This window comes from Anser brachyrhynchus (assembly GCF_964034855.1).
Source record: "Anser brachyrhynchus genome assembly, chromosome: 17".
Lineage (NCBI taxonomy): Eukaryota > Metazoa > Chordata > Aves > Anseriformes > Anatidae > Anser > Anser brachyrhynchus.
In genome coordinates, this window is record NC_137710.1 from 5990340 (window position 1) to 6017226 (window position 26887).

The window sequence follows — 26887 nt, forward strand, 5'->3', positions numbered from 1 at the left end:
AGGTAGGCCCACTGATTTAAAAGTGGCAATTTGCGTCCTTTATTAGACATCATTCATCATGGAAGAGGTGACAGATTTGGCCCATAACATTTGAAGGCATTGAAACAGTAGGATTCTTCAGGCATTGAAATCAAGTACATACTTAAGTGCTGTGGTGGAATAGAGCACAAATGCACAGATTGCAGCAGCAAAGTTTCTCTTTTTCTTATTAGCACTCAGTTATGAGTGATTTTACTATTTTAAAATTGAATTTATGCATTTTTTAAAATTAAATTTCTTATCAGCTAATGAACAGAAAATCATGAAATGCTTTTTAGAATGATGGGACAGATTATAAGAACTTAAAAATGAGGGATTAGTATCAGAAAAAAAAGTAGAAGTCAAGGATCTGTCCCATCTTTTATTTAGTATTTATTTTCTTGTCTATTTTCTTTCCAGCCTCAAAGGTTTGCTTTGCTATTCAGCTCTGATTGGAGCAATGTTGTATGCATTAACATGAAGTCATGCACAAGAAATCCAAAATAACTCAGTGTAGTCTATTCAGCCTCTAATTGGTCTGGGATAGCTGGGAGTGGCATCAGGCTTTCCAAAACCATTCCCCCAGTTTTGAACATCATTCTAATTTAATTGACTCTCTGTGTATGGAAATGCATAATGATGTGACCTAGCAATGGGCTGCAACTCCAACAGCTTGGAGGGTTGGTGTGTGCTACCAGTGATGTCATGATTAGGATAAAATTAACTCGCACCATTGGAGAGTATGTTAAACCTCAGATTGGAAGAGCAGTTATAACTCCCTGTACCATTGCCCAAAACTGAAGTGGAGCTTAAAATAGTTTGTGGTTTTAGAGGAAAACTGGTCAATGGATTTAATTAAGGCAATATGTTTTATCCATTTTTTTCCCTCTGTGCTGCCAAGCCTCTTCTTGGCTAGGATGCAACACACCACATCAGAGGGTTTTACTCAGGGGATTTCTGCACTGTGCTAAAGAAACAACAAAAATCTCAGGAGACTTGGACGAAAGCTGGGTGAAAACCCTGCAAAAGAATAAGTGAGGGAAAGAATTTGTCTCACTATTTCTATTCCAGCTTTGTAAAAAACTCAAAGACAGCAGGGCACCTCTTTGAAAAGCTAACCAACCTAACCTGGAATTAAAGATGCATTTCTGCACCTCTGTGGCAGATGTCCCTGATAGCTGTATTCATTCTGCTCTTTCAGGGAGACCCTTGAGAAATCCTACTGGGTCAGTTGACAAAAGGCTATAGAATTAGGTGTTACAATTGTAGACAGTTCTTGCAGTTCAGACCTTTTTAATTTTTTTTCACATCTCTGCTCCTCTAAGCAGGGCTGTATGGTCAAGAAAACAAAGTTTGGCTCATGCTCTTTGTGTTTTTCCATGTCCAAAAATCTAATCCAAATAAATTTTGATAAGAAGTATTCATATTGAAAGAGGTTCTTTTTGCATATTTAACTCTCCACCTGATCTGACAATTTTTAGTCAGGTGAAGTTGTCCCAGCGTGAGCCAGGGCTCCCTGATGTCACTGGAACCTTTCCACGGGCTCTGGTGGGCTTTGTCTCAAGCCTACCATAAGGGGAACTGGCAGCTCCTGCAGATTTTGCAGAGCTGCAAGTGCCTGAGGTCAGACCAGCTGCCTTGAAAGGAGTCCTGTGAGTTAGGAAACGTGCTATTGTTATTAGCCATATTTTTTTGAAAAATAAAGTGTGGTCAGTGCCTACAAGAAAAAAATAAATCTATGTTCTTGTGTACTTTTAAGGCAAAATAACTGCAACTGTCAGGCAATCTGGCCTTTCAGAAAAGTAAGAAATATGAGCTATATACAGTTCTTTTATCTAAATGTTTATTCTCCTACTTTGAACATTCTGATATATGCTAAAACATAATGAGTGTTTCATCAACTAAGCATTCCTCTATTAAAGTCATTGGGTAAGTATTTATTTCAGATGCCAAAAAATCACTAGAAGAGCAATTCAGTGGCTATATTTTGGTTTCCCATTACAAGGACAGTGGAAATACCTCCATGCTTTGATTACTGAAACATTAACAAAAGAAGACATTCATAGCTAATCTGTTTATTTAGGCTGCAAGAGATTACTCTAATTTCTCAAAATACCTAAACAAAAATTTTCAAGTGGTTTAGGAAATTTAAACATAGAACTTTGGGACTTGAGCATAAGGGCTGGTTGCTAATTTTACAAGTACCTTATCTTTATCAGCAGACAGATCACAGTCCTTCCTTCTCATCTTATAAACACGTAACTAAAGCAGCCTGGACAGGATATGATTACACTGGCTGCACAAGAGGAGGTGCTCAAGGTCTTTTTAAATTACAACTTTAGACGATCCAAAATATAAAGGAAATTAATTTCCAATCTCATTTTTTAATATATATATATAAAATCATAGTTCACCTAAAAATACTGAATTTGTGCTTCAACAAACCATATGTTTCTGTGTCCTTGGAGGCTATCTTGTGGTGTTCTGATGACCACATCCTAGGGTTCATGTCCAGTCTGAGTGAAAGTTTGCAAGATTCTGAGTATTCCTTTGTTGGTGCTTATTATTTATAACTTTCATTGACTTCGGTAAGATGTAGGGAATTCAGAATGTAAGGAATGAGGAGTCTTGATTTCACTGCAATGTATTTTCTTAGTATTTTAAAAGACATTGCATATGCATAATCTGCATATTTTTTAAAATGCTATGCAGAAAGTAAAATCTAGGAAAATCTGTCTAAAAAGAATTAGGAATGGAATAAAGAGCTGGAGTTAAGTGCTTGTGAGGTTGGCAGGATCATACTGTTTCCAGTTATCAGAAAAAGGGTCCGTGCAGCAACTGTGCCAAGATGAACTTGTGCTGTCTGTGAGACATCTGCAAGGAAATGTCAGTAGAGGAAACCGATATTTTAGATAAAAGACTAAAAAAGGCTGATGAAAGATAATATGTCAGGGAAGAAGTGAAGGGTATAGAGAGGCATTTCCTGTGAAATTCTCATGAAAAGCTGCATTGAAGATGATTGTTTGGTGGACATACAGCAGAAAATTGGAGAGTTGGGAGGAGAAATAAGAGAAATGTAACTTGTTCATATTCATCATTTGCTCCTTCAGTCAACGCACATATTTAGCACATAAATGGGTTTTTCAGGAATGCTTGTTACTGCCTTAAAAATATTTTCAATATATGATTTGGTGGGAATAGGGAAAATGGTCCCAAGACCATTGAATTTCATCTCTTATTAATCTCTGTAAAACCAATTGAACGAGTACACTTGTAATTGAAAAGTTTTTTGGTTCCACAGAGAATTCTTTGGATGGGCTAAAAAGCTGTGGCAGAAATGAACTATCACAGCTATCCTTATCTTTTACAGTAGGTGATGAGCTACCCTTAGGAATCTAAAATTTAAAGAATTGTAAGATCTGAAAAATGGCATGAGAATGATTATTACCAAGTTTAAACATTCTTTAGCTCAACCAAAATTATAATATTTATGTTAAAATAGATTACGATTGTTGAGTTTTAACTAAGCAATAGTACTATATCGAATTCTTTTTTCATGTTCTTTAGCTCAAGGCTGCTTTGTTCTTCCCTTGTTCTTAACTTGATGCTAAATATCAGTTTTGTAGCTGATGTGTAACTTTGGACAGAAAAGGGGAAATATGTCTTTCACCTTCACATTCTCCCCCTCTCTTTTTTTCTTTAAACCCAAGGTCTCTGCAAAACAAGACAGTATTTGCCACATCTCCGTAAAATGATAAAGTTTTCTTTACTTCCTCACCTGTGACTCCAGAGCAAACTTTCTTTTGTTGCACCTTTCAGTGTTACTCTTTTCAAGATTTCCTAGATTTCTGGTGGGAGTTCCTTTCATTTTATTGATGTTTCTGCTGGGCCTGACATAAAAAAGAGTAGAGCTTTTGAAGAGAAGAGTTCAGGCTTAATATATTTTCCTCATTGCTGGTTTAAAATAATCTCATGCTTAAATTGCAAGCAGATTTTGGTAAGAAACATGAATTACACACTGTGAAGGCTATAAGTCTGAGAGAAGTGTTTTCTGAAGCCTGTGCACATGCAAACAAAAAAACAAAGATCACACAGACATATAGTGCTGTTCACTGAAGTTCTTGTCTAATTTGGCAGCTGCTGGTAGATACTAGGGTATTTGTAGAGTAGGGATCCTGAGCACTTCAGTTGTGAATCAATGTTTCTGTCCAGCCTTATCCTAAAGACGTAAGCTGTTCCGGAAGGGAAAAATCACACAAGGTGGAAGAGCTACCCACTTTCGGAACAGAGAAATCCACTGACAATGGAGGTCAGACTTTATCAGTCCAAAGTTGGAAACTTCTTTCGCCAAATAAATACAACAGGCAAAATTCCTATTTTCTGTTCATTTGCACGGTACACACAGTACACTCTTAGGGCAGTTTGCATCTCTGACACATTTGGTATTTGATTTCCTGACCAAGTCTTGTTCCTTCTTCTTCTTCAGGTCAATATTGGTATTCTCATTGCTGTCACAAGAGTTATCTCAAGAATCAGTGCAGACAACTATAAGGTCCACGGAGATGCCAATGCCTTCAAGTAAGTTTTTCATATTCAAATTCTGTTATAACAAGTTAATAATCCCACACTAGCAATGTCATATCTTAGGGACACGAATCAGAACACTGATATCATTCCGCTTTAGTAAAAAGCAAATAAAGTTGAAGGCAACATATCATTCTCTTGAATGCAGCCAGTTAATATATTTTACAAAAGCCATATGCTGCATAGGATGAAGCCTATGGTTCACTGTGAGCTAAAGTGTTTTCCTGCTTATTATAGTTTCCAGCATTTGCTGATTAATGATTTTCCTTTTTATTAATGGAGACTTTCCTCTTCCTGCTATTTTAAAATATAAATCCCCCAGAGCATGATCAATCTGTACTTGAGTATTGCAACTATTCCACTCTTCCAGAGGATAAACCTTGTTTCTAGCCCCAGTTCAGCAAAATATTTAGGCATATGCTTATCTTTAAGACTCTCTCGATAATGCAAAGCACAGAGACTTATGCTGGATTTAAATGTGTTCTTAAATTCAAGTGTGTCTTTATATCAAGGTGCTTTGAGCCCCTAGGGATGTTGGCCTCTCTGAGAGTGCATCAGCTTTTAAATACTATGGTATCAGCACTAGAGGGGAAAGTTAATGTAGACACATCACTGCATCTGAATACAAAAGGACAAGTTCTGATTTCTAAAAAATTTATAGGATTATGTATGGGTAACTAAGAAGATAATATATTAAACTTAAAGTGCTGAATATTTCATTTTGCATCTTGTATCTCCTAAAGACATTTTAGTCCAAACATATAATATACTGTATATAACTCAAGGAGTGTGTAACTCAGAATAAAAATGTGACGATGGTCTGTGTTTAATATTTCTGAGTCACAGACTATTGTATGATAAGCTTTGGTACCTCTGCTCTGAAATGGTGTCATAAAGAATCATTTTTATGCTTCGATTACTAATGTAATTTTTAAAATGCCATTAAGTTTTCAATATTGGTGACAGTTACCTAATTGAAGTCAGTTTAGTTACTGTATACTTATCTAACAGGAAAAGAAAAACAGTAAATAAGTCTACACAAAAATCTATAAGATAATTATATAGTAGTGAAAGGAAAAGACTTGGAATTAAAATTACTGTTTCAGGTTTGGCTGAGTCCTTGTGACCTTCAGAAATACAAAGGAAATATAGAACCTTAGGAAGCAAATAACTGTATATTGTCAATGCCAATTTGTATCCATTATTAGAATTAGGAAATAAGGGAACAAACTCCATAAATAGCTACACTGATATCTCTATGTACTTAGATATTTCTTTACTTGTATTATAGAGAAGAGTTGATTCAACACAGGTTGTACCCTGCATGCTACTATATATATATATGTGTGTATATATATATATATATTTTTAAAGCATCCAGTTTAAGGATGGTTGAGCTAGGAGTAAGACAAAATGCATTTAATTGGGAGTATATACTCCTGGTATAAATATTATCAGCTATAGACTGGGAATGGTGGAGCTCTATAGTAAAAATGTGAGTTGTGTACCTAGTATTTGTAAAGCACGGTTTTAGGTTTTAACCTAACAATAATGATGGTAGTAGAGAAAAATAATAAATAACGAGAAGATATATAGGAAAATGATCATGGAATTAATTGTTAAGCAGGAATAGGTTTGATAGATCATCTTTCCTGATAGAAATAAATTAATTCAATAAAATATAACTAAAAGTATGTAAAGTATACAGAATATCTGTTTTTCTGTAGATGTCATTACAGAAATAGGTCCTCAGAAGAAATCTGAAATGAGAACGACATAAATAGCTGTCCAAATCTGATCCTAAAGAGTGTTTATAACCTTATTCAATATGGCAGTGAGGCAGGCTGAGTTTCATGTACAGAGAATGTCATGGAGAAGTAACTGGCCTATCTGTTGAATAAAATCAAACGTTCAGGCTTTATAACACTAGGTTTCTTGTCCTCCGTACTCTTTATACAGGTGAGAAGTTTATGTGTCTAGTGTGAAATCATCCGTCCATTGTACTGTTTTCCAAAAAGGAAGAGAACAAAACAAAAGTGGTTTCTGTTCTGACAGCTGCTTAGGAAATGTTTTTCATAGCGAGATGAAAATGCCTCCAACCACTAAAGACTCCTAGATGTTGATCAGAGGTTGTTAACATGTGAGAGTGAATAAGCACAGCAAAATGAATCAGTGACAGGGAGCAGGGAGAAATCAGAAAAACACAATAAGCTCTGTAGTTTCTGTCAAGTCGCTGTCAGCAAGGGCTACAAGGTAGTTTTTGAATCAACAAGTGCAATTGGCTTAGGGAGAAATCACTGAAGACCACAGACTGCTTTGTGTAAGACGAGCCTTAAATAAAGGGCCTGTCAGGCATCCATCTGGATAGTGCCATTTGTTTGACATCAGCTATGGGGAAAACTGGGAATATGTTAGAAAGAATTTATCAAGCACTTCTTGGAAACACATCTATATTTAAATGGCACAAAGTGATTTTGGTGAGACAAGTAACCACATTGTCACCATATCGTAGTTCTTTGCTGTAGTGAAGTGTTTCATAGAGCAGAAGGGGATTTTTTACGGCTGTGTTCATGGTCTCAGAATGCAAAAGAAGCAAAAGACAGAATAAAGAAAATGAGAAATGCAGTGCAAGGAGCTATGCAGGGGAAACCTGCTCGATCTAATAAAGTTGTTAGGGGATAAAATAGGAGAGATTTCAATGCATTATTTTCAAGCTGGAATGAAATTTGAGTGGAAAGCACAGTAAGAAACACTAAGTTTCTGTCTGCAATGATTTAGATGATAGTACTTAAACAGTGGGGTTTTGAAGGTTACAAGTGGTAATGAACTGAAAGGAATAGCAAAACTGGCTGGAGACTGACTGAAGTGCCTGTGACAGGAGTGCGAGAGAGGTGCCAGCTGCCTCTCCTTGGTGACTCAGGCCAATATTTGTAGCTGCCTTCAAGCATGTAACAGACCTCACCCCTGCAGCAGCTGTTGAGTTCAAACGATCAGCAGTCGTAGGCATAGAGGTCTGAAAATCCAAGCCTCCAGGTTTTACAGAACAGGCCCATCATCAGGCTTGCCTCTTGCCAGGCTTTCCTGCCAAAGGAAGAGTTTAATCACCCCAACGAGGACTGACTTCCACTCCTGCTGGCAGCCTCGGTGGGAGAGTGCCTGACCTGGGCTCATGTCCCCGAGCTTTAGAGCTCAGTGAAGCAGACACCTCCTCCTCCACCTGCACTCCCTGATGGACGGATAACTGGGTGCTTCTGCTGTGTAATTCATCTCGTCTGTTCAAGCTGCTTGCCCTAAAAGTTCTGATTTCTCCCCAGCGAACCCGAGGGAAGCCTAGATTGCCCAGCTCCTGCTCAGACACCGCCCCTGTGCACTCTCAAGTTAGGTGTGATAACTCACACCTCTGAGGCTGTCAGCCCCAAACCGAGCAGAGATTACCTTAGCAAATTGTCAGAATAAAGATGCAGTTATGAGCCATGATGATATCAGTTAGAAAGGATATTTATTGTTAGAGAAGTGCTAGTGCTGGAGCGTATTTGGTTTCCCTAAAGATTAAGTTACTTGGCAACGCCAGTGGATATTACCAACAAGGGCTTGTTTCTCTTGGCAACAGACAGCAATAAACTGATGTAATTATTTAGAGTAATTGTTCCTGATTTTCCATATGGCAACAGGTCCTCTCAAATGCTGACTCAAATGTGGCTACAGAACATGCACCAGAGTGAGCTGGTGCTCAGCTCTGAAGGCAGTGTCCACCAAACTTTGTGCTTAAAAGCCAAAACAGAACAGGAAGGTGTTAACAACATTTCTTTTTTATCATAAAATTAATTAATTCATCATCTGCCCAATTTACATTCTGCCCAGAATAAAGTGCAATACATTATGGACTGGTTGACCTTTTCAGCTTCAGATGTTGCTTCTTGTAATGAAGTTATCAGACAGCATCTTCCTGACCATTTTATTTTAGTTTCAGAGATATAGACAGGTGTGGACATGCCTTTTTTTGTTGTTATTTATTTTTTAAAGAAAATAATAATACCCCCAATATCCCCAATATAGAATATAGGGTAAATTGAAGAAAAACAAACAAACAAACAAACAAAAAAAACATAAAAGAGTTAAGTTTATGATACATACATTAAAAAAAATTAAGGAAAAAACAATTTCATTAATTAACCAGTATACAATCAGATGCTAATTAATGCCTAATAGACTCCTGTGACAGTTTGGACAGTAAATAGTTCGTTGTTGTAGGATTTGTGTGTGTGTGAATGGTCACTTTTTGAGCATCTGAAACTTCAACTCTGCAAGAATAGTTTGCTGGTAAGAGATGAGCAAGGAATTATGACGAGCTCCTGTTTCTTTTTTGAATTGACTTAAGAACATGCTTTTTACACTGTTTTCTGAAGCATATTGAACACAAATGTATAGAATATGAGCTGTTTCACTTAGTTGTGATCGATTGATTATATTTGTACATTTTCTTAGCTGATTAGCTATAGACTCTCAGCAAAATAATTTCATCTACTAATTCAGATGCAGCTTTCTGAGATTTTTTTGCATCCAGGGAGCACATTTTCCACCGAAAAGCTAATTTGAATGTTTTACTTTATAGAATGCTGAATCTTGAAATGAATGCTGAATCTTGAAAAAATAAAATTCATATACATATTTGTTTGCACTATCCATTCTTCTTGACTGGGCTTCTTGACTTCCATTTAAGGAAATAATTAATCTTATGTTTGAGTTTAAACATATGAGTAGTCTTTCTGAGCTTAATGCAATTAAAGCAGATTAGTTTAATGGAATTGCTCACGTGCTTGAAGAGACACATGATTACTTTTTTGAGTTATGGACCATTTGAACTCTTTTTTTTTTTAACTTATTCCCGCTGCATTTAAAATTTTAATTCCTCTCTTAGTGCACTCATTTACTCTGGCTAACAACTAAATAGCTTTTGTCTTGCTGCTCTACCCCTTCAAAGCCTCATTTTTGTGTTTACTTGGGAAGTTACTTCTCTGTTACAGTGAGAAAAGATGTCTTATGTGACAGCGTTTTAAATAAGTGCGCATTTTATTACCCAAGAGAAAACTCTTCCTTGGTTAAGTCTATCACAAGTAGGTTTTTTGATTACCTGAGTTACCTGGCTACTGAATTACAAGGGTTAAAGTATAATACAATTTTCATAGACCTTAGATTTACAGTAAGATTATTAGAAACTGTAACAGCAGAAGAATGCAAAGCACGTCTCTGTGGCAGTAATAGCCATTTTAGTCTAGGATCGAAGATATCATGCTTAACCATATCACTGTGCTTTCGCAGCTAGTTCACTTTTGCACTGTATTGTCCAGAAGAGACAGAATTTCATTAACTTTTTCTTGAATAAATTTCTAACTCCAAGTCTTACTCAATACTTTCTCACTGCTTGCTCTGAAATGGCCCAATGAGTTGGAAAAATCTGTATCATTTTTATAAAGTGTACACTTCAGAAGGCAGTGAACCAGAAGTGATAGCTATCATAATCCCCACAGAGAAAGCAATTACAACATAATTAGAAATATTTCTTAGCTTTTTACCCTATTCTTTCTTTCATTTTACTCATTTCCCTCATCCCTCAAAGCCTGATCCTCACTCAGTAAAATAATGAAACAGTCTCTGAATTCTCTGTCGAGGGAAGGAATAACACTTCCTCTGTTTAGTTAAATTAATGACTGAAAAATGGAACAAATGACAGTAGCTGTGGTGCATGAGAGCAACACAGGGCGTCAAGAAAAGCTCAACAGGGCAAGCAAGTCATGTACGTTGTGTTAGCTCATACTGCATTTTTGAATGTAGCTTAAACCACTCTGGATGAAACTGAAATCTGGGTACATGGGTTTAATGCAAGTCTGTTACTTCCTTTGGTAATTTGGGGGAGGGGAAAAAAAAGTTGTACTGAAAGATTTTCCCTTTGACAGATACAAATACATGAGGGCTGTCTTCCAACAGCTCATGACGCTGCAGACATCTGTATGGTTTAAATGTGTAATTGACCATTCCAAAGCACTTTGCAAAGCCATCTATTATATTCCAGCAGCACACCAAATGCACAGTGGCAAATTGCTCATCCATTTAATCAATGATCCATTCCATGCCATGACTCCAAATCAGTATTTTACTTTGTTTATAAACATAGTGCCTGCCTTTCAGCCCAGTCACCTTTTGTCTCGGATAGCACTCCTCCAAGTTAGAGCTGCTAACTTCGGTGCTTTTAACATAAGCCTTTATTCTGCAAGGTACTGTGTATTGCATTTTGTTCTTGTGATTCAGGGCCTGTTTCATGTCATTTGCAGTGCAAAGACTTCTTTTTCTGAGAATTATTTCCAGCTGTTCATTTTCACAGGATGCACTTGTCAATCACGACACTTACTTGAAGCTCTCCTGAGAGGTCTCCTACCATAACCTCCCTACGTGACTAAATTCCACCCCTTTGCGATACCATTAGCGAATTCCTTTTTCTCTCCCCACCTGCCTTCAAGGGTTAGGAACAAGTTACAATCTGCAGTCAAACCCTTCTGAAAGTCCACAGGGATTCAAGATCCGTAGCACTAGAAAATCTGTTCTGTGCCTTGCTGGCAGATGCTGCAGCCGCAGCCCTCAGAGACATGGAGCCCCTGCTTCTGTGTGCTCTGTTGAAAGAGAAACGAGCTTTTCCCATTTGCTGAAGGAGAGCCATCAGTTAGAAAGAGCAGCCTGGCAAGTCAAATCTGCCTTCAGCAATTCTTTTTCTTGACAGCTTCTAACTGTGTAAGAAATCCTGTTCATTGAATAGGGCTTCAAATAGCGTGAGCGATGTACCTCATGGAAGCTCTTGGAAGGAGCAGGGGGACTGGCAATAAAGGAAATAATTAAAAGGAAAGTATTAAGCAATGACAATTAGAGAGCTGAAGTACTACTGCCAATGATAATGTCCTCAATAAAATTAAATTTTTGGCTCATTGAATATGACAAATACAAATGCCATTTGGGTATCTCCTTATTAGATTCCGAGTTTCAGACTGAAAATACATGGGTTTGAATGCTGGCAATGAAAGTATTAACGAGGAAGTGCTAACCTTTTTGTAACCATAATGACAGTAATGGTAGTGCTTGTTTTACCGCAGATGCTAAGAATCAGGGCACTGGAGAGAAGCTCCTGGCCGTGTGATAGCTCAGGTGCATTTCAGGCACATTTCAGGAGGGGTGGTGAAAGCTTAGAAGTACATAAAACATCGCTGCAGAGGGGAGGCTGTTCTCCAAGAGCACAGTAAAAGGGACGAATAGAGAGAATCTTAAGCTGATGAAAAAATTAAGCATCTTTTAGCTTCCAATAATGGGAGCAGAGTAGCAAAGCTACTCTGAGTTGATCACCTGGAGCTGCTGTTCGTGTCTTTGAATGGCTTTCAGAAGTGGTTGCGCAAATGTCTGTCATGGCTAAGCCTAGTGCCAGGAGTGACAAATGATCCTGTCTTGTGGCCGAGCTGGAAAAGATGATATTGTGAGTCCTTTCACAGCTTATTTTTTCTTGGTTGTCTTCTTCTGAGCCAAGATTATCCTTTGTGGGAATTGGTTTCCTTCTGTCTTTTCTCCTTAAAAAGGATTTACTGCGCAAGGGTGAGTGGGGCCTGCTGATTGTGGGCTCCAAAGCAGCAAGCAATTCTGATCCTTGTGTGCTCCTTTCTTTCTGTATTAGGAAGGGTAGTAAAGATACAATGTTAACAGTTACAAAAATGGTAAAATTCACACCATCTCTGTCCCTAATGTCTGTACCGCCAATCCCCTGGCAGGGGAGTGTTAGCACTAGGTTTCTCTGTATAAGGTTGGGATTTCTGAAGTGCCCAACACTAACACAATTTCAGGAAGTATCAAACAACTAATTCTATTTGCCCTCTCTGAAACTGCTTTAAAGGTTTTTGGGATGAAGGTGGTGGGGATGCCTATGCACATTGATTGAAAAGGGGGTTGGTTTGGGCATTTCTAGTCTAAACTCCTTGTGGATAACACACGTGGCACAACAACATCAGCGAAAGATAAATAGCAGCTATGGCTCTACCCTGCCTCATGTGTCTTGAGACACTGTAAGAAATCTCTACTATAATCCGTTGGGCGACTTTCATTTTTGGGACAACTAGCACATATTTCTTTCTGATTTTTTTCCCCAGTTTTATACTTTCAACTCACTGGATCTAAAAGTAGTTGAGTGAAAGACAAATGAGTCTTGGAGGCTGTGTAAATTGTTTTATATAACAGGGTCCATAATGTACTCCTCTAGGTACAAAGGATACTAGGAAAACTTGATATTTAAGAGGTACTGGATTTTCTGAGTATAAAGATATAAGACTTTTCATTGCGGATGCTTAGGCATGTTTGTTTTCATAGCTGAATGTCAGGATAGAATGAGGTTTATTAAAACTTAGTTATTAAATCCCTGTGATGAAACTTAGCTCTGAGCACAACAGAATCAGTAATGGAAGGGAAGGGTATGAAGGAAAGTGTCATACCAGGACATTGGTCAGCTATTTCTCATCTTCAGTATCTAGAAAACTGTGTTGTGCTTATTGATCCATGACTGAATAAATCCCCTGATCCCACCCTATCAGTCCCTGGTAGATGTTAAAAGCAGTTGCTGTAGGTGAAAGCAGTTCTCTGGAGGAGCTTGAGGCTACACTACATCAAGATGGCGCCTCCTTAAGTCAACTTGGGATTTATACGGCATTTAATGAGAACATAACTTTGGGCTGGCCCCATGCCTAAGGTTGCGTTGTTCCTGATGAGTCTTTGCAGTGTACACGGTGTCAGCATACACGGGAGTTGGGTCAAAGATGCTGCTAGTGATATGATACTGTGGCATATGGGAACAATGCAGCTGGTTTGGTTTTGTTCTGTTTCCCCCAAAATGTCTGAAGAATAACACATTACTTTACCTTAACATTTAACTTAACTCATAGCTTTACCTTAAATTCTGTACATGTTCAGCTGGTAGCATCGAGTGTGTGCTTTATTTTTCATTAACTGAAGATGCTCGTGCTGCCTTACTGGCAAATCTTCTGATGCTTTTACAGATTTTTTTCATCCGATGGAAAGGATCAGTGGCTAGCCAATCGTCTCATTTGTAAATCGCTTGCTGCTTTCAAAGGACTTAATGCACCAGTGCAAATTCCTTCCCAGGTTTAGAAACTCAATTTTCTTGATGGAAACTGCCATTATTGTAGTTAAAAGAATCTTTCTGGCATATCAGTCATTACTAAACTATTGTAACTGCTTTGCATGAATGAATTTTCTGGAAACACTGATATCTATAAACATGCTCCAGGAGCCTACTTGAACAGCTGTTCATTTTTAAATGCTCTTTTTTTTTTTTTTTTTTCCCCTCCAGAGCATTGCTATTTACAAGCAGAATAGTTTGCAGGGCACTTCCTTGTATGCTAAGGCACAAGCCTCTTGGTGACTTGCTTTGTGACCTTAGTTACAGATTGCTTATTTATTTAATTTTTTCTCTCTCTTTTATTTGTTCTCTTCGTCTTTCTGTCTTTTTTCCCGTGCTCTGTCAGCTTTGTAAGTCACGTCTCTGAAGAGATATGATGAGTCTAAGGACTTCAGTGGGGTTTAACTCCTCTTTGTACTGCTATGGATTTGAACCCTGATGCCTGTTAGATTTGCAATAACAGAAAATGTTACCTTTTGAAAATCATCAGTGAAAAAGAGCTTTGGAATGCACTTTTTTGTTTGTTTGTTTTGTTTTAAAAATGCCCTAATTGCTTTTAGATTTCAGTCCTTTAACATCTGATTTTAAGCCATGAAAATAACAGTAGCAGGAGGATGGTGTTGCATGAGTCATTGCATTATGGCTGGTACCAGAGTAACAATTAAATGCTGGTTGTTCATCATGAAATGGTACAGTTCACCATGAATAGCAATAACTGCAAGAGTTTTCTTGAATTTCTGCATTTACATCCTTGGTCCAATTTATAATCCTAGAATTCTGTGTCAGCTTTATGCAGAATAATAAGACTAATATTATAGTTATGCCATCGCATAAAGTAAATGCTTATTTAAACATGCACCTTGTGCAGAGCTCTAGGCAACCATGTAAATCACTACCCAGTCTGACACAGGTCTTAGCTAAGTGTGATTTACATATTTTCCCGACAATGCTCTCACAAAGTAAATAAAATAAATGAAAAATATGGGTAAATCCAATAAAGAAAAGGTCTTATTTTAGAATCAGAAGTCTTTTCAAATTTTAAGATACTGTCCTTAGGTAAGTAATAAAATTCCATTAACCACAGATACGTTACAGGTGTTTTGGAAATAGATATTGGAATTATACCCAATTCTTTTCTCTTGAAAAAGATGTGAGGCAGAAATGTACATTTAAGTGGAAGAAACTGAATTAAAAAAATACACACCTTTCAATTGGAACAATATTAGAAATAATCAAAAAGGTATTTAAGTCAGATGATAATTGAAAGCATGAGTACATCAGGAATAGTGATTTCCCAGATTGTCAAAGGTAATCACCCCATGAAGAATCATGTTCTTTAATTTTATAGTGCTTATTATCCCATGAGTCTAACGTACCTTCTCCAGCAGAACTCCCAAGTTAGTTGCATAATTTTAATAAAGATATTAAAAAACTAAGGAACATCAGAATATGGTAATAGAACAATGAGGCCTTGGCTGTTCTCATATGACTAGAGATAGCAATCGTCAGATTATTTGTTCAAAAAAATAAGCAGCAATAGGCAGACATAAATACATATGGAGCACCATAAAAGAGCTTGTCGTTAGCTGTTGTCTGAGCCCCCTGCACAGACCAAGAGAATTGGCAAATCACAAATCATCAACAGACTAAAAAGCTCAGAAATTAGAAAAAAAAAAAAAAAGGAAAAAAAAAAAACCACAGAGTCTACTTTTCAATTTCATAATGTATATGTGATCACAACCGTACTCAATACTGCAGCTTCTTACTAAAGCTTGAGACAGTTCCCAAAAGCCAAGAGAGCCTCAGACACAAGCACTGGCATTGGGGCAGGTCCCCATGGCTGTCTGCTTCCACGGGGACCATGGGCCAGCTGGCCATCAGCCTTGAAACCTTCTGCAAAATACCTCAAATGGGTGGCACAAGACAGCCTGAATGCTAATATGGAAGTACGCAGAGTTTTCTAGCTTTTCCATTTGCAGGTAGGTCTTTGGAGGAGGTGTGAATCCAGCCCGTTAGTAAAACATTTTGATTTCAACAAACTAGAAAATATTTTGTAGGAATTTTTCTGACCTCTTCCTGGGCTTTTTTTTTGTAAGTCACACAGTATCAGCTATGACATTAACTTTGATAAACATGATAAAAGCCATATGTTACCTAGTTTCTATAAAACCAATTTAATAAGAAATTGAGTTCCTCACATTACAGCATTGCACAGCTGAATGCTTTTCTGCATTTTGTGTTATCCTCCGAAGCAACAGTCACTAGCAAGCAGTTTTCAGAAACAAGGCAGCAAGGCAGCACAATCGTGGTTGTATGCCGGCAATTCTTTTTTCCCCCTTATGTACATTTGAGACAGACGATCAAGCAAGTATATGGCTATTTATTTGCCAGTACTGCAGTTAAAGCTCGTATGAACCATTACACAGAAAATTACTTTTCTTTCTCAGTTTATATGCCTGACCTTGACAGCTTTGCTGCTCGCTGGTACCGTTACCATGGAAATGGAAGAATGATCTTTCTGTTGATATCATTGCATAATTAAGGGTCACTGATGCCATTTAGGTCAAGAGATCATTTTCAGAGTTCAGATCCTCAGGGGGATGAATGTTATTATTCTACAGAAATCCTGTGTATGGGCTGATGGGATTGTTACTCTGTCATCCTAAATGAAGCCCCACTGACTTCAAGCTAAGAGCCAGAAATATTCACCAAATCTACAGATTTCCAATAAGCTCGTGTCCGTGAGGCAGCTTTCTTTGGGCATTCACAGGTACACAAAACTACCAAGCTGTGAGGTTTGTTGCCACTTGTCAGCTGAAAAGCGGTAACTGGCTGTGTAATTGCTTCTCACCACTTTGAGTAGTGTGTAAAACACAATTGCTTATATTGGTAAAAAGCCTCCAGTGATAGAAAGTTGAGTCTCTTCAGGGTGTAGCTGGTTCAGAAGTTTTTCCCTATTAGCTTCTCTTAAGAAGCTTGACATTTCTACACAGGCAGTTAAAGAAAGGACAAATCGGAGTCTGTCCTTCTCCAGTGGGTGCTGGCAACAGTTTCTCTCCCTGCTGAAGCAAACTTCAAAACCTGAGCCCCTTTTTAGGACACTTTTGGCAGGCAAAGCTTTCTAGCCTACCGATCATTTTTGTTGCTTGCTTCCAGAGTCTTTCCAGAAAGATCACACTTTTCTTGAAGAATGATATCCAAACCAAAGTACGATGTTCCAGCTCAGGCATCACCAGTACCGAGCACAAAATAGGGGGCAATCTATATTTTTAACATATAGTGTTGCTGGTTTGACACTGCAGAGCAAAAAGAAAAACAACTGCAATGGGATTATATCACTGCCTGCAGTTTTACCAAAATAAAACAAAACAAAACGGTTTTATAAACTTTGCATTTCATTAACAATATCATTAATTAAATCAAGCTAGCTCCATGCTAACACCTAATTTTATGCTTTAGACAATTCTTGAACTGTTTAGGAAAAAAAGGCCTCATCTGCGTTATCCCCAGGGTTTGGCAAGCCAAAATAGATGTTATGCTGCCATACTATTCCCATTTCTTTTCCCTTTATTTTTACACAGAGATTTTTGAAAGGTCTGTCTGCCTATATTTTCTGGCTCTCTGAGCAGATCTACATTTTTGATACACTCTTTCTTTGTCCCTGCGTGTCCCTTCTGAACAAACCGTGGCCTTTCACATCAGTATTCCAGTCATATGAATAGTTCCATCAAATCTCTGTTATATAAGGAAAGTTGAACGCTATGAGGTTCTTTTCATAACTTCTGTAATTTGACAATCCCTCTTTATTAGCACTGGGTCTGTCATCTCGGTTTACTGCCGGGAAAACAAAGATTTGCGCTGCATGATATAAGGACTATAAAAAAGATTCAGATGGTTGTGAATCGCGCAATAAGACTAATTTCAGTATATTGTTTCAAGATGACTTGTGGAGATTTAGCCAATTAAAAATAGTTAGCATTGGGCTAATGTAGTTCCTCATGCTGGGAATACCCAGGGACAGGCTATACAGAAAGCTGTCATGAGATGGAAGAAGTCCTGCACTGGGAGCTTTGAAAATGGCTAAGACAATGGAGACTGCAGTGAAAGAAATTATTAGGTGCAAATGTTGGAGAAAAGAGTAGATGACATGTAGCCCAGTCCATCTGGCACCCACAGGCAGGATCTAGCCCTTTGGGACATTTCCATTGCCTTGTCCTTGGAAGAGACAGGTAATGAGTTTTCTGGGAATAAGCTGTCGTAACAAATTCCTTCTCCTGGGCTGAGTCCAATGCAGAGCTAGGCACTAGGTCCACATTAGAGAAAGGGGAGTATCTGAAGGAACATCTGTTTTCCCATATGCAGAACCTCCAGAGCAGCCAAGGTCGGATTATCCTATTAATATGATGCTCCTATAACGAACTTTATGGTCATATTTTGTCAATTAATTATTTGATATCTGTTGTTCGTCTGTTCTACCACCAAATAATTCCATAGCCCTTTTCAGCCCAGGACTAGCTCGTTGCTAACTGTATGTGCTATAAACAAATCCTCCTGCATAGTTTTTGTTTTCTGGTTGCGGGACAAAATGCTGCTCTTTTCCTGAGTGCTTGCTCTGTAAGGTGCAAGCTGAAAACATAAGAGCGCTATTTTACTTCTGGAAACAAACCCTCCCTTAATGATGACATGCAATATAAAAAAGGCCTGGGCCATTAAAAAATTACAATTTGCTTTCTTTTTAAAACAACAAAGTAGTACTTCCAGACACCCCAGTCAATCTGCTTTTGTGATTATTAAAGAACCCTTAAAGTGAAAGCATGTAATATTTTCTTTTTGTTCTCTCTTGCTTTCTTCAAAGTAATTCCAGAATCAGCTTTCAAGAAAGAACCAAACACTGTAAGAGCTACAGAAATGAATAGTTTGTGTTCAAGAAATTAATAAATCTAGACAATTGTAAGGGTCAGGACCTGCTCTTTTCCTTTTTGTTTTAAATTGCTGTCATTTTCCACATGGGTTTCTGAGAATTTGATTATTTTGTCTTCTGGCCATGGCCATCAATACCATCTGCTGGGAGCTTTTTTTCTCCTGTCACTGAGTATTGGAGTCTCACAAAAAGCTTTTTCAGCGGACTTTTTTTTTTTTTTTTCCCCAAAAAAAATTAACATATGACTGGAATAAACAGCCCCTTACTTTATTTAGTTAAAAAAGAAAAAAGGACCATTGATGGCCAATTTATTGTAAATGCTTGTATGCGAAAGAATTGTATAATTGCTAGCAGGTGATGGTACTTAGCAGATCTTAAACAATCATCTAACTGCAAATATTTATTCTGCTCGTTATTTTAGAGATTATTATGGGGAAAAGAGAAAATATATCCTCAGTTACACTGGGGCTCTTCCTGAGGTTCAAGTGACGCTTCAATAGAAGCAGAACATGAAGGGCACCACAGACAGACACAAATGCAGAGTTTTGGTGATTAAAGCAACAAGACTCACTAGCCACAACTCCCAGTCACCTTTTAAAAAACGAGTGTCTGCACCAAGAACAGAGGAGCTTTTGGGTGTCTCTTGGGAATGAATACACGTACTACTGGGTATCCCATGGCGCAAAGACTCACAGTGCAGGTAGTATCTTTATCTCCTGTCCCAGAATAAATTCTAAATAATCCTTGGCTGGATGTGGAACACTCTTCTGCTTCGAGAATAAGCACTTACTATTTTCTTTGATGACTCAATGGCAAAGTTCATTGGAAAATTAGCTTTAGCCTTGCTCCTGGGATCAAGAAGCAGAGAATGCTGTCTCAGCAGCAGCACAACGAGGGAGTTAGTGTCAAAAAATATTGAAGAAAGGGATTTTTGACAGATTGGAAAAATCCCTCTGCAAGTACAGTTCTCCTGGGGAAATCCTCATCCATGAAGATCCAGCTTGCATTGACATTACGTTTTAATTTTCCATATTCCTTCAATGGCTTGAGTTAAAGACAAGGGGAAGGACGTGTTTTAGTTACGTGCTTGTGACTTTCTTTGGGAAGTATTATTTGTCTTTTCCAATTTTAAGATCATGATGTGATGGAGATGATGTGGGATTTGATCTGTGGGAGGCCTTAGGAAGGCATGGATTTCTAAATCCTTAGTTAGGGGCTGAAGTCAAAAGTCAATGCTCCCAGCCCCTGGGATTGCCTTCTCAGCATTGAAATTCCTGTGGTACCTCCATTTCTGGTCATGCCTCTATTTTTGTCAGGCTTGATGAGGCTTTGAAGGGAGACTTGAATTTCAGTCCCTGCTTCACTGAATATTTAATATAAAATAGGAAATATTAATAAAGCAAGGATTATGTAGGACTCTTCTCTCTCGGGTGAGTGCCTCACAACTAATCTCTCTGACCCAGTGAATATTTAATTATTCAATACAAGCAGAACAAGTTCAATAGGAGAGAATGAGCATCAAGCAGGGAGTCAAAATGTTCTTCTGGAAAAAATGGGAAGGGCAGGAGAGCAATCTGAGCCCAGACCTCCTATTTTCTGGACAAATGCTCTATTGACTGGCCTAGCCAGTGAACAGGGCCTCATCCCACCTGTCCCACAAAAGGTCAGAGCTTAACCCTCTCTATCTGTTTGAAGGAGAGGGCTCGTACCTAGCTGCAAGGACAACTCCTCCAACCACTGACAGCCACAGTGAGAAAAAGACAATGGGTCTCGGGAAAGGCTGCAGGACAGCGTGTAGGAGAGGGCCAGTGCTCCCTCCACAACTGCTGCTGACTGAGCAAGGAGACCAAGATTGCCTTAAATCCTATATCGAGTCCAAGGTTATAGGCTGGGAATTCAGAAGGAGGAGCCCTTCTTATTTATCAGATGTACAGGATGCTAAGGCAGCTTTAGCTTTTGGGAAGACTTAGGAGAAATGCCCCTGCTTTAGCAGCACCTGCCTTCTTCTGAGGGTCTGTGGTGAGAGGCCTGGATGTTGGACGTGACACATAACAGAAAAGGAGGAATTCTCTCCCCCTTCTCGCTCACGTGATAAAGTTCAATCTGGATTTAGTTGCTGTTACAGCCTAGATTTTTTTTTTTTTTTTTGCTAGCATCTTCCCTGGCTTATAAATAGCACCCACCAGAAATTAATGGTCTGCAGTGTCTGTAAATGTTCTTCTTCATCTTCACAACATTGCTTTGAAAGGGCAAGTATCATCGCCTCCACTTTACCGATAGGAAATGGCAATTTAAAGGACTCATTTTCTGTCTGCACATCTGCACTTACCAGTGACTTTTTTTTTTTTAATTTATTATAGTAGTTCCTAGAAATCATCTGCAATTAGGCTAGAGTCTGTTTGTGCTAATTAGAAAACATTCCTTGTGCAATCAGCCTTGTTGTCTGTACAGCCAAAACAAAATGTAGGAGAAAAAGGTGCATGTGTATTTGCAGGAGCACAGAACTAAAATCCGTGTCTGCCCTGTCTGAGAGCACAGCTCTACCCATCAGATTGAGACGTCTAGCAGAGCTCAGAGATTAATTTTGTTCAAAACAAATGAACAAAAACTACAAGAAAACAAACAAAAAAACTACAAAAACAGCAACAACAAAACCCACCTGCTCTTGACATCACTCGTACGCATTATGCAGAGCAAATTGGTTGGTAAGTGAGGAGGGGACCTGTGGGATTTTGACTCCCAGGCCTGTGCTTTGGCCTCCCTGCTGCACTTCCCACACCACCCCCAGTGCCGTTGTCACCCACTTTGTTGTTTTTTTATTTAAGACTAACAGGAAGCTTGACCCTGTAGGCTCCAAAAGGCATCAGTAGGCTTTGGGTCAGGCCCAAGGCTGGTCTAAATGTTTTCTTTGATGTTCACTGCTTAGTTCGCTCAAAAAATTGAGTTGTTATCAGTATTCTTCCATTTGTCTGTCTGAGGTTGGTGGCAAGTCATCACCTAACTTGCTTAGGATGGGTTTTGTTCCTTGGAGAGCCAGGTAACACCCAGGGAGTAATGGCACACAAGGCTCCTGCACGGCGTGCCCACACCCATGGGCATGGAGCCTGAGTGCTGGGCAGAAGAGGTAGGCAAGGTGTGTGCTGGAAATGCTGCTGAACTGAGTTAGAAACATTTCTGTTCACAGCCAGAATTGCTGTACGTGGTCTCCCAGCAGCTCTCCAGCTGTCAGGTCAGAGCTTAGTGAGCATTACAGGTAAAAAATGGGAAACTGAGGCTAAATTTAACTTTTCACGGTGTTTGTCTGAAATGTTAGTTATAGGCTTTTGGACTTACTTACTTTTTTTATATAAAGTATAAAGGATATTGCTGACAGTGGCTAGTGAAGAGTTTAAGAAACAAGAGAGAATTTCAGTTAAGAGGCCTATTTGTCAGGGCAACAATTTTGATGAATTGTTGTGAAGGATTTTTGCTTTTATAGACAGTGTTTCCTCCAACTATTATATAATCTTGGCTTATGGGTCTGAATTTAATTCTTAGTTCAGCAGGCATCATCACTGAAAAGTGGATGTCAGAAGTCTTAAAAGGATTAGTTCTTCATATATGCCCAATAAAATTGATTTGTGAATTAGGGGTCCCCTTCACAGGAGTAATAAAGTTTTCTTTCTGCAAGCAGTGAAATTTCTTTCTTGTAGCTGTCAGTGTAGTCATTCTGCATTGGTGTAAGATATCGACAGTGTGCTCAGGGCAATAACAGAAAAGGGCAGAGATTAAATAAGGGGAAGGGAGTCATCTCAATTGAGCAGAGCTGTTTCAAACCAATTGCAAATACAATAAAACTATAAGGCCACCTCTGCTCTTAGAAAAATGTTCATAGAAACTTTACTAACAGTGCAACGATTTTATGTGATGTTAGTGAAGAAAGTATGTCTCAGAGGTGCTGAAACCTACACTTCTTACACACCATGGCTGCAATATAGCTACAACAATTATCCAACTCAGAAAACTTCCTTCTGTCCAATAATTGATTAATGCAGAGCTCAGGACTTCAGCTGGTATAAACCACCGGGTGACAGTCCATCTCTTACTGAGAAAGACAGAAAATACCAAAATCCTGTACTGAAAGAAATGCTAAAACTAAAGCAATCAAGCAAAAGCCAAATGAAGAAATTTGGAGTGGAAGGTCTCTGGTGAGCAAGGTTTACTTCTCAGGAATTAGAATTAAACTGTAAGAACAAGAAAAAGGAAGAAAAATGTATTTTCTTTTTTTCCATTGGGCAATTTAAAGGGTGAGTGCATGCTAAATGACAGTTTGACAAAGGTCCTGAAGAATGAGCTTTTTACTGGCCGTGCCTACACAGTATTAGCAATTAATGGAGAAAGTGTACGCTGCTTTTGTAAGAAGTGTACCAGAAAAAAATTTCTGAGGACTTTCATAGGACTCCATCATGCTCTCCCACACAGCTGCATTCATGCACAAGTGCTCAGGTGAGTGGGACGATGTACGAGCTTACAGCAATGCCTGCAGAGCAGCCTCTGGACATGTGATGGCAGGACAGGCACTGGGCAATACCAATTCATTGCTGCTTTCTTTTTGCAACAAACAGCTGTGTGAATCAGAATGCAACCAAGTCACACCAAAGTGGTTCTTGGTGTGCAGCACTTCAGAAGGCTCTGCAGTGCAGCTGCAGAGATTGTTAGTACTGGGCAGAGTGAGAAATATCGCTAAGATTAGCCTGACTTGCCAGATAGGCTGTGTACAGCCAGGAATATCCCAGGGGCTATACCATACGCACCGGATATAAAAATTTAATCAGACTTAAGATAGTTTTTGTATTTTACAGAAGTTTTCTATATTATAAAGTAATAACAAGTACATACCTTAAAAAATATACTGGCAAAAGGAAACAATAGAAAGGATAAAAAAAAAAAAAAAGCTTTTGCTTTGTTCTTAATTAATTAATCCCAGGGCTGATCAGCCAGTGTACACAGATGCAGAGACACAAAAACCTTACAAAACTTAATGCTATTAGACTGCAGAAGAGCAACATTATCTGAGCTTTTAAAAGGATGTGTGAAAAATAGGCTGCTATTATGTTTCTGATTTCAAAGACCAAAGGAGGGGAAGGGGCATGCAGGACAAATTTCAAGGGTTCTTCTATAAGGCAATGGCCCTTGTGCTTTCCAACGCATTTAGGGCACAAGGACAAAGAAAGGTTTTAGCAAGGTTTGTGAAGCCTTGTTTGGATTAGACCCCAATATCCGCAAAGATCTGCCTCTGCCCAAAGTGTGGTCTCTTCACGCCACCAGTTTTGTAGACAGCGTAAAGCTCAAATGATGGGAGTGACTTTTTTTTTTTTTTAACATTACACAGTTTAAGTCATGCAGTATTCCTTCTCCAAACACAACATGCATTTGATTACACTCTATATCTTAGTGTACTAGAACTAATCTACTAAAATATTCATGTAGCAAAGAAAAATGGGAATAAAAAAAAAAAGTATGTGCAGTGTGGTGGAATTAATGTGCCTAGCGGAACATTAACTTTTGTATTTCTTAGATTTTTTTCAGTGATTTTTAACCTTGTAGCCTTAATGGTGTTCTGACACAGCATTTTACATTTAGTATTTTTCTTTTTTGAAGTTCAAAGACAAAATGAAATAACGATGGGGAGGGGTGGGGTAAATGGAAGAAAATAAAAGAGGACCAGGAACAATAGAGCTGACTCCTTTGCTTGGTGAGAAAAGGTAACAAACACCTTGAACTAATAATTTCATACATAGGATGAATTTCAAAGCAAGCAAATAAATAAGGTAATTTTAAAAAGACAATGAGATCTAAGTGACACACAGGCAGAACTGACCATTAGATAGTCTTAAAAGAATTTCACCCTCAAATGACTGTTTGTGTAAATGGGTGGTTATGAAACATGCATACATGTGCATGAAAAATCCCACACATCTGTATTTTGTTTTCATTTTTAGCTATGTATTTTTGCTGAACAAGTGGTGAAACCTGTGCTTAAAAGTGAGCAAGTGAGCAGTCTTTATCTTTACCTGTATTAAAAAAAAAAACAAAAAAAAAACAAAAAAAAAAACCAAGACATTCGTGATGTTCAAAGTTACTGAAAATCCAAACTATAAGAGCGATTTTAAGAACATTGCAGCTTAGCACGTAACTCAATTCTCCCACACACTACAAGTTACTGATGAAGCTTTTTATGCTAAGACTCAAAAAGAAATAATGAAAACTTATTTCTGGCATTTCTGGCAACAAACCAGCTAGGGAAGATTATATATCAAACTGCAAGTTTTATAAAAATTGACAGTGTGGGAATCAAAGAGAAAAAAAAAAAAAAAAAGGTGGTTTGTAATGAAAAGTGTTTACAAGTGTAGCTCTGTTGGGCATACCAATCACCTGCTGTATCGGGTTAGAGGCGACTTCTAGACCATCATGGAGTCTGAAACTACCTGATCCATCCTCTGGGTGTTCATGTACCGTCCCCTCTGTCTGCTCCGAAGATGCATTTTCCTGAAGGCACGAGGGCTCTGTAGGTTATAGTTGTCTTTCTGCTCCATGCTTGTTGCAAGAGGCGGTCTGCTGGCAGATCTCTTAGCACATCTCTTATGTTACAGTCGAGGTGATGAACTTTAATCTCTACAGAGAAAAACAAAACATCCTTGATTCATGAAAATAAGCCTCTATCACTTGGCTGATTTAAAATTGTATCTTCTTAAATGCATATTGTAATTAAATAAGAGAGCTCAGGCTTTATTGTATTCTTTCATTTTCTGGCTGAACAAACTCTTTGCAGAATTAAATTAAATTGTGCAGAAATATTCATGGCCAAGGAAATTAAGATGCTTATCAATAGAGGCAAAAAAATTCCTGATTTTTCCCTGTCTCAGATTTCCCTATAAACCTGAATCCCATGCAGTATTTCAACATACACTTTTAATCAAGGATATAATGAAGTGTGTGCTCAGGTCACTGAAATGAACAAGATGCCTTGGATCTAAGTATTTAATTAAAAGATTTCTTCATTGAATTGTGTTGTACAACACTCTCATTTGTCTTGTGTTTGTTGTAATTATAAGTGGTCTCTTGTCATGCAGCTCTATGCACTTCTCTCGTGAACCTCTACTTTAACCTGTACAAGGGGCTAAAAGGCAGAAGTACAACATTAATCTCCCTAAAACAACTTTTTCTCCTGTATTGGCTTCCAGCTAAATAAAAATCTGCTAATTTCTGAGAAATGCAGCTTTTGTGAGTGTGGACTGGCTTTTAGGTTCTTCCAGCTTGTGTTCCCTTTACCTTCTTTATCTATAATTGAACCATACACTAAATTCACAAAATATCTTAAACAGGTATTTAAGTGTAAGAATGTGCTCAAATCCTGTGGACTACAACAGGAGTTAAGCCCATGCTTGTAAGCACTGTGGTAAATAGAGATCAGATCTATGGTTCAGGATGTTTCAAAGCAGGAGCAGTTTCCTTCCTTGTGCTTTCTGCCTTGTGCCACCAACACTGTGCTCATCTGCCGCAGAGGAAGAGTTTGTCCTTTGATAGCTGTCACTGCAAATGTGATGCCTGGCTGTGCAAAGGTTCAACAATTCATTCTTGACAGGCAAAATAGCAGTGGGCTGCCTAGTTAGTAGGGTTTTGACAGCAAGCGTGTTTTACCCTGTGGGATTCGTGAGGAGTTTAGAGTGATTAAAGAGTGGACAGACATCATGACTGCTTCTGGGTTGCTCAGTGCCGTGAACTGGGTGCATGGCATTTACTGGGAGAAGCGAGTGATGCCTTAAAAACTCCCTATGAGTCACCTGGCCTTGCCTTACCTTATACCTGCCTTTACTGGCTCCAACTGATGTGAACACTTTCTGTGGAGGTGTTTATTGTCTTAATCAAGAAACAGATGGATCAGGCTAAAACCAGGAGTGTCATCTCAGGTTAGACTGGATGGGCCACCATATCCCTACTATAAAAGTCAAGCAGAGTGATTCTTCTCTGAATACATACTTCCACCTTTCTGCACAGAAATGATCAGGGACTTTGCCCTAGCAGCTGCAGCTGAATCATCGCATTGACCCATCGACGACAGAATTATCGGCTGTGATCGGCTCTGTTTCAGACATACCTAACAT

General features: G+C 38.5%; 1 protein-coding gene and 1 long non-coding RNA gene across 4 annotated transcripts in view; one reads left to right on the forward strand and one right to left on the reverse strand.

Moving 5' to 3' along the window:
• The window catches only part of ADGRD1 (adhesion G protein-coupled receptor D1), a 157566-nt gene that overhangs the window by 121709 nt on the left and 8970 nt on the right, over window positions 1-26887 (forward strand). For both annotated transcript variants that reach the window (XM_080559658.1, XM_080559659.1), the window contains one exon: window positions 4505-4596. In XM_080559658.1, coding sequence (XP_080415784.1) covers window positions 4505-4596 — 92 coding nt within the window. The remainder of the gene's footprint in view (window positions 1-4504; window positions 4597-26887) is intronic.
• Window positions 8546-26887, reverse strand: part of LOC308179466 — a 246443-nt gene continuing 228101 nt past the window's right edge. For both annotated transcript variants that reach the window (XR_013940389.1, XR_013940390.1), the window contains one exon: window positions 8546-25397. This is a non-coding gene — a long non-coding RNA (uncharacterized lncRNA). The remainder of the gene's footprint in view (window positions 25398-26887) is intronic.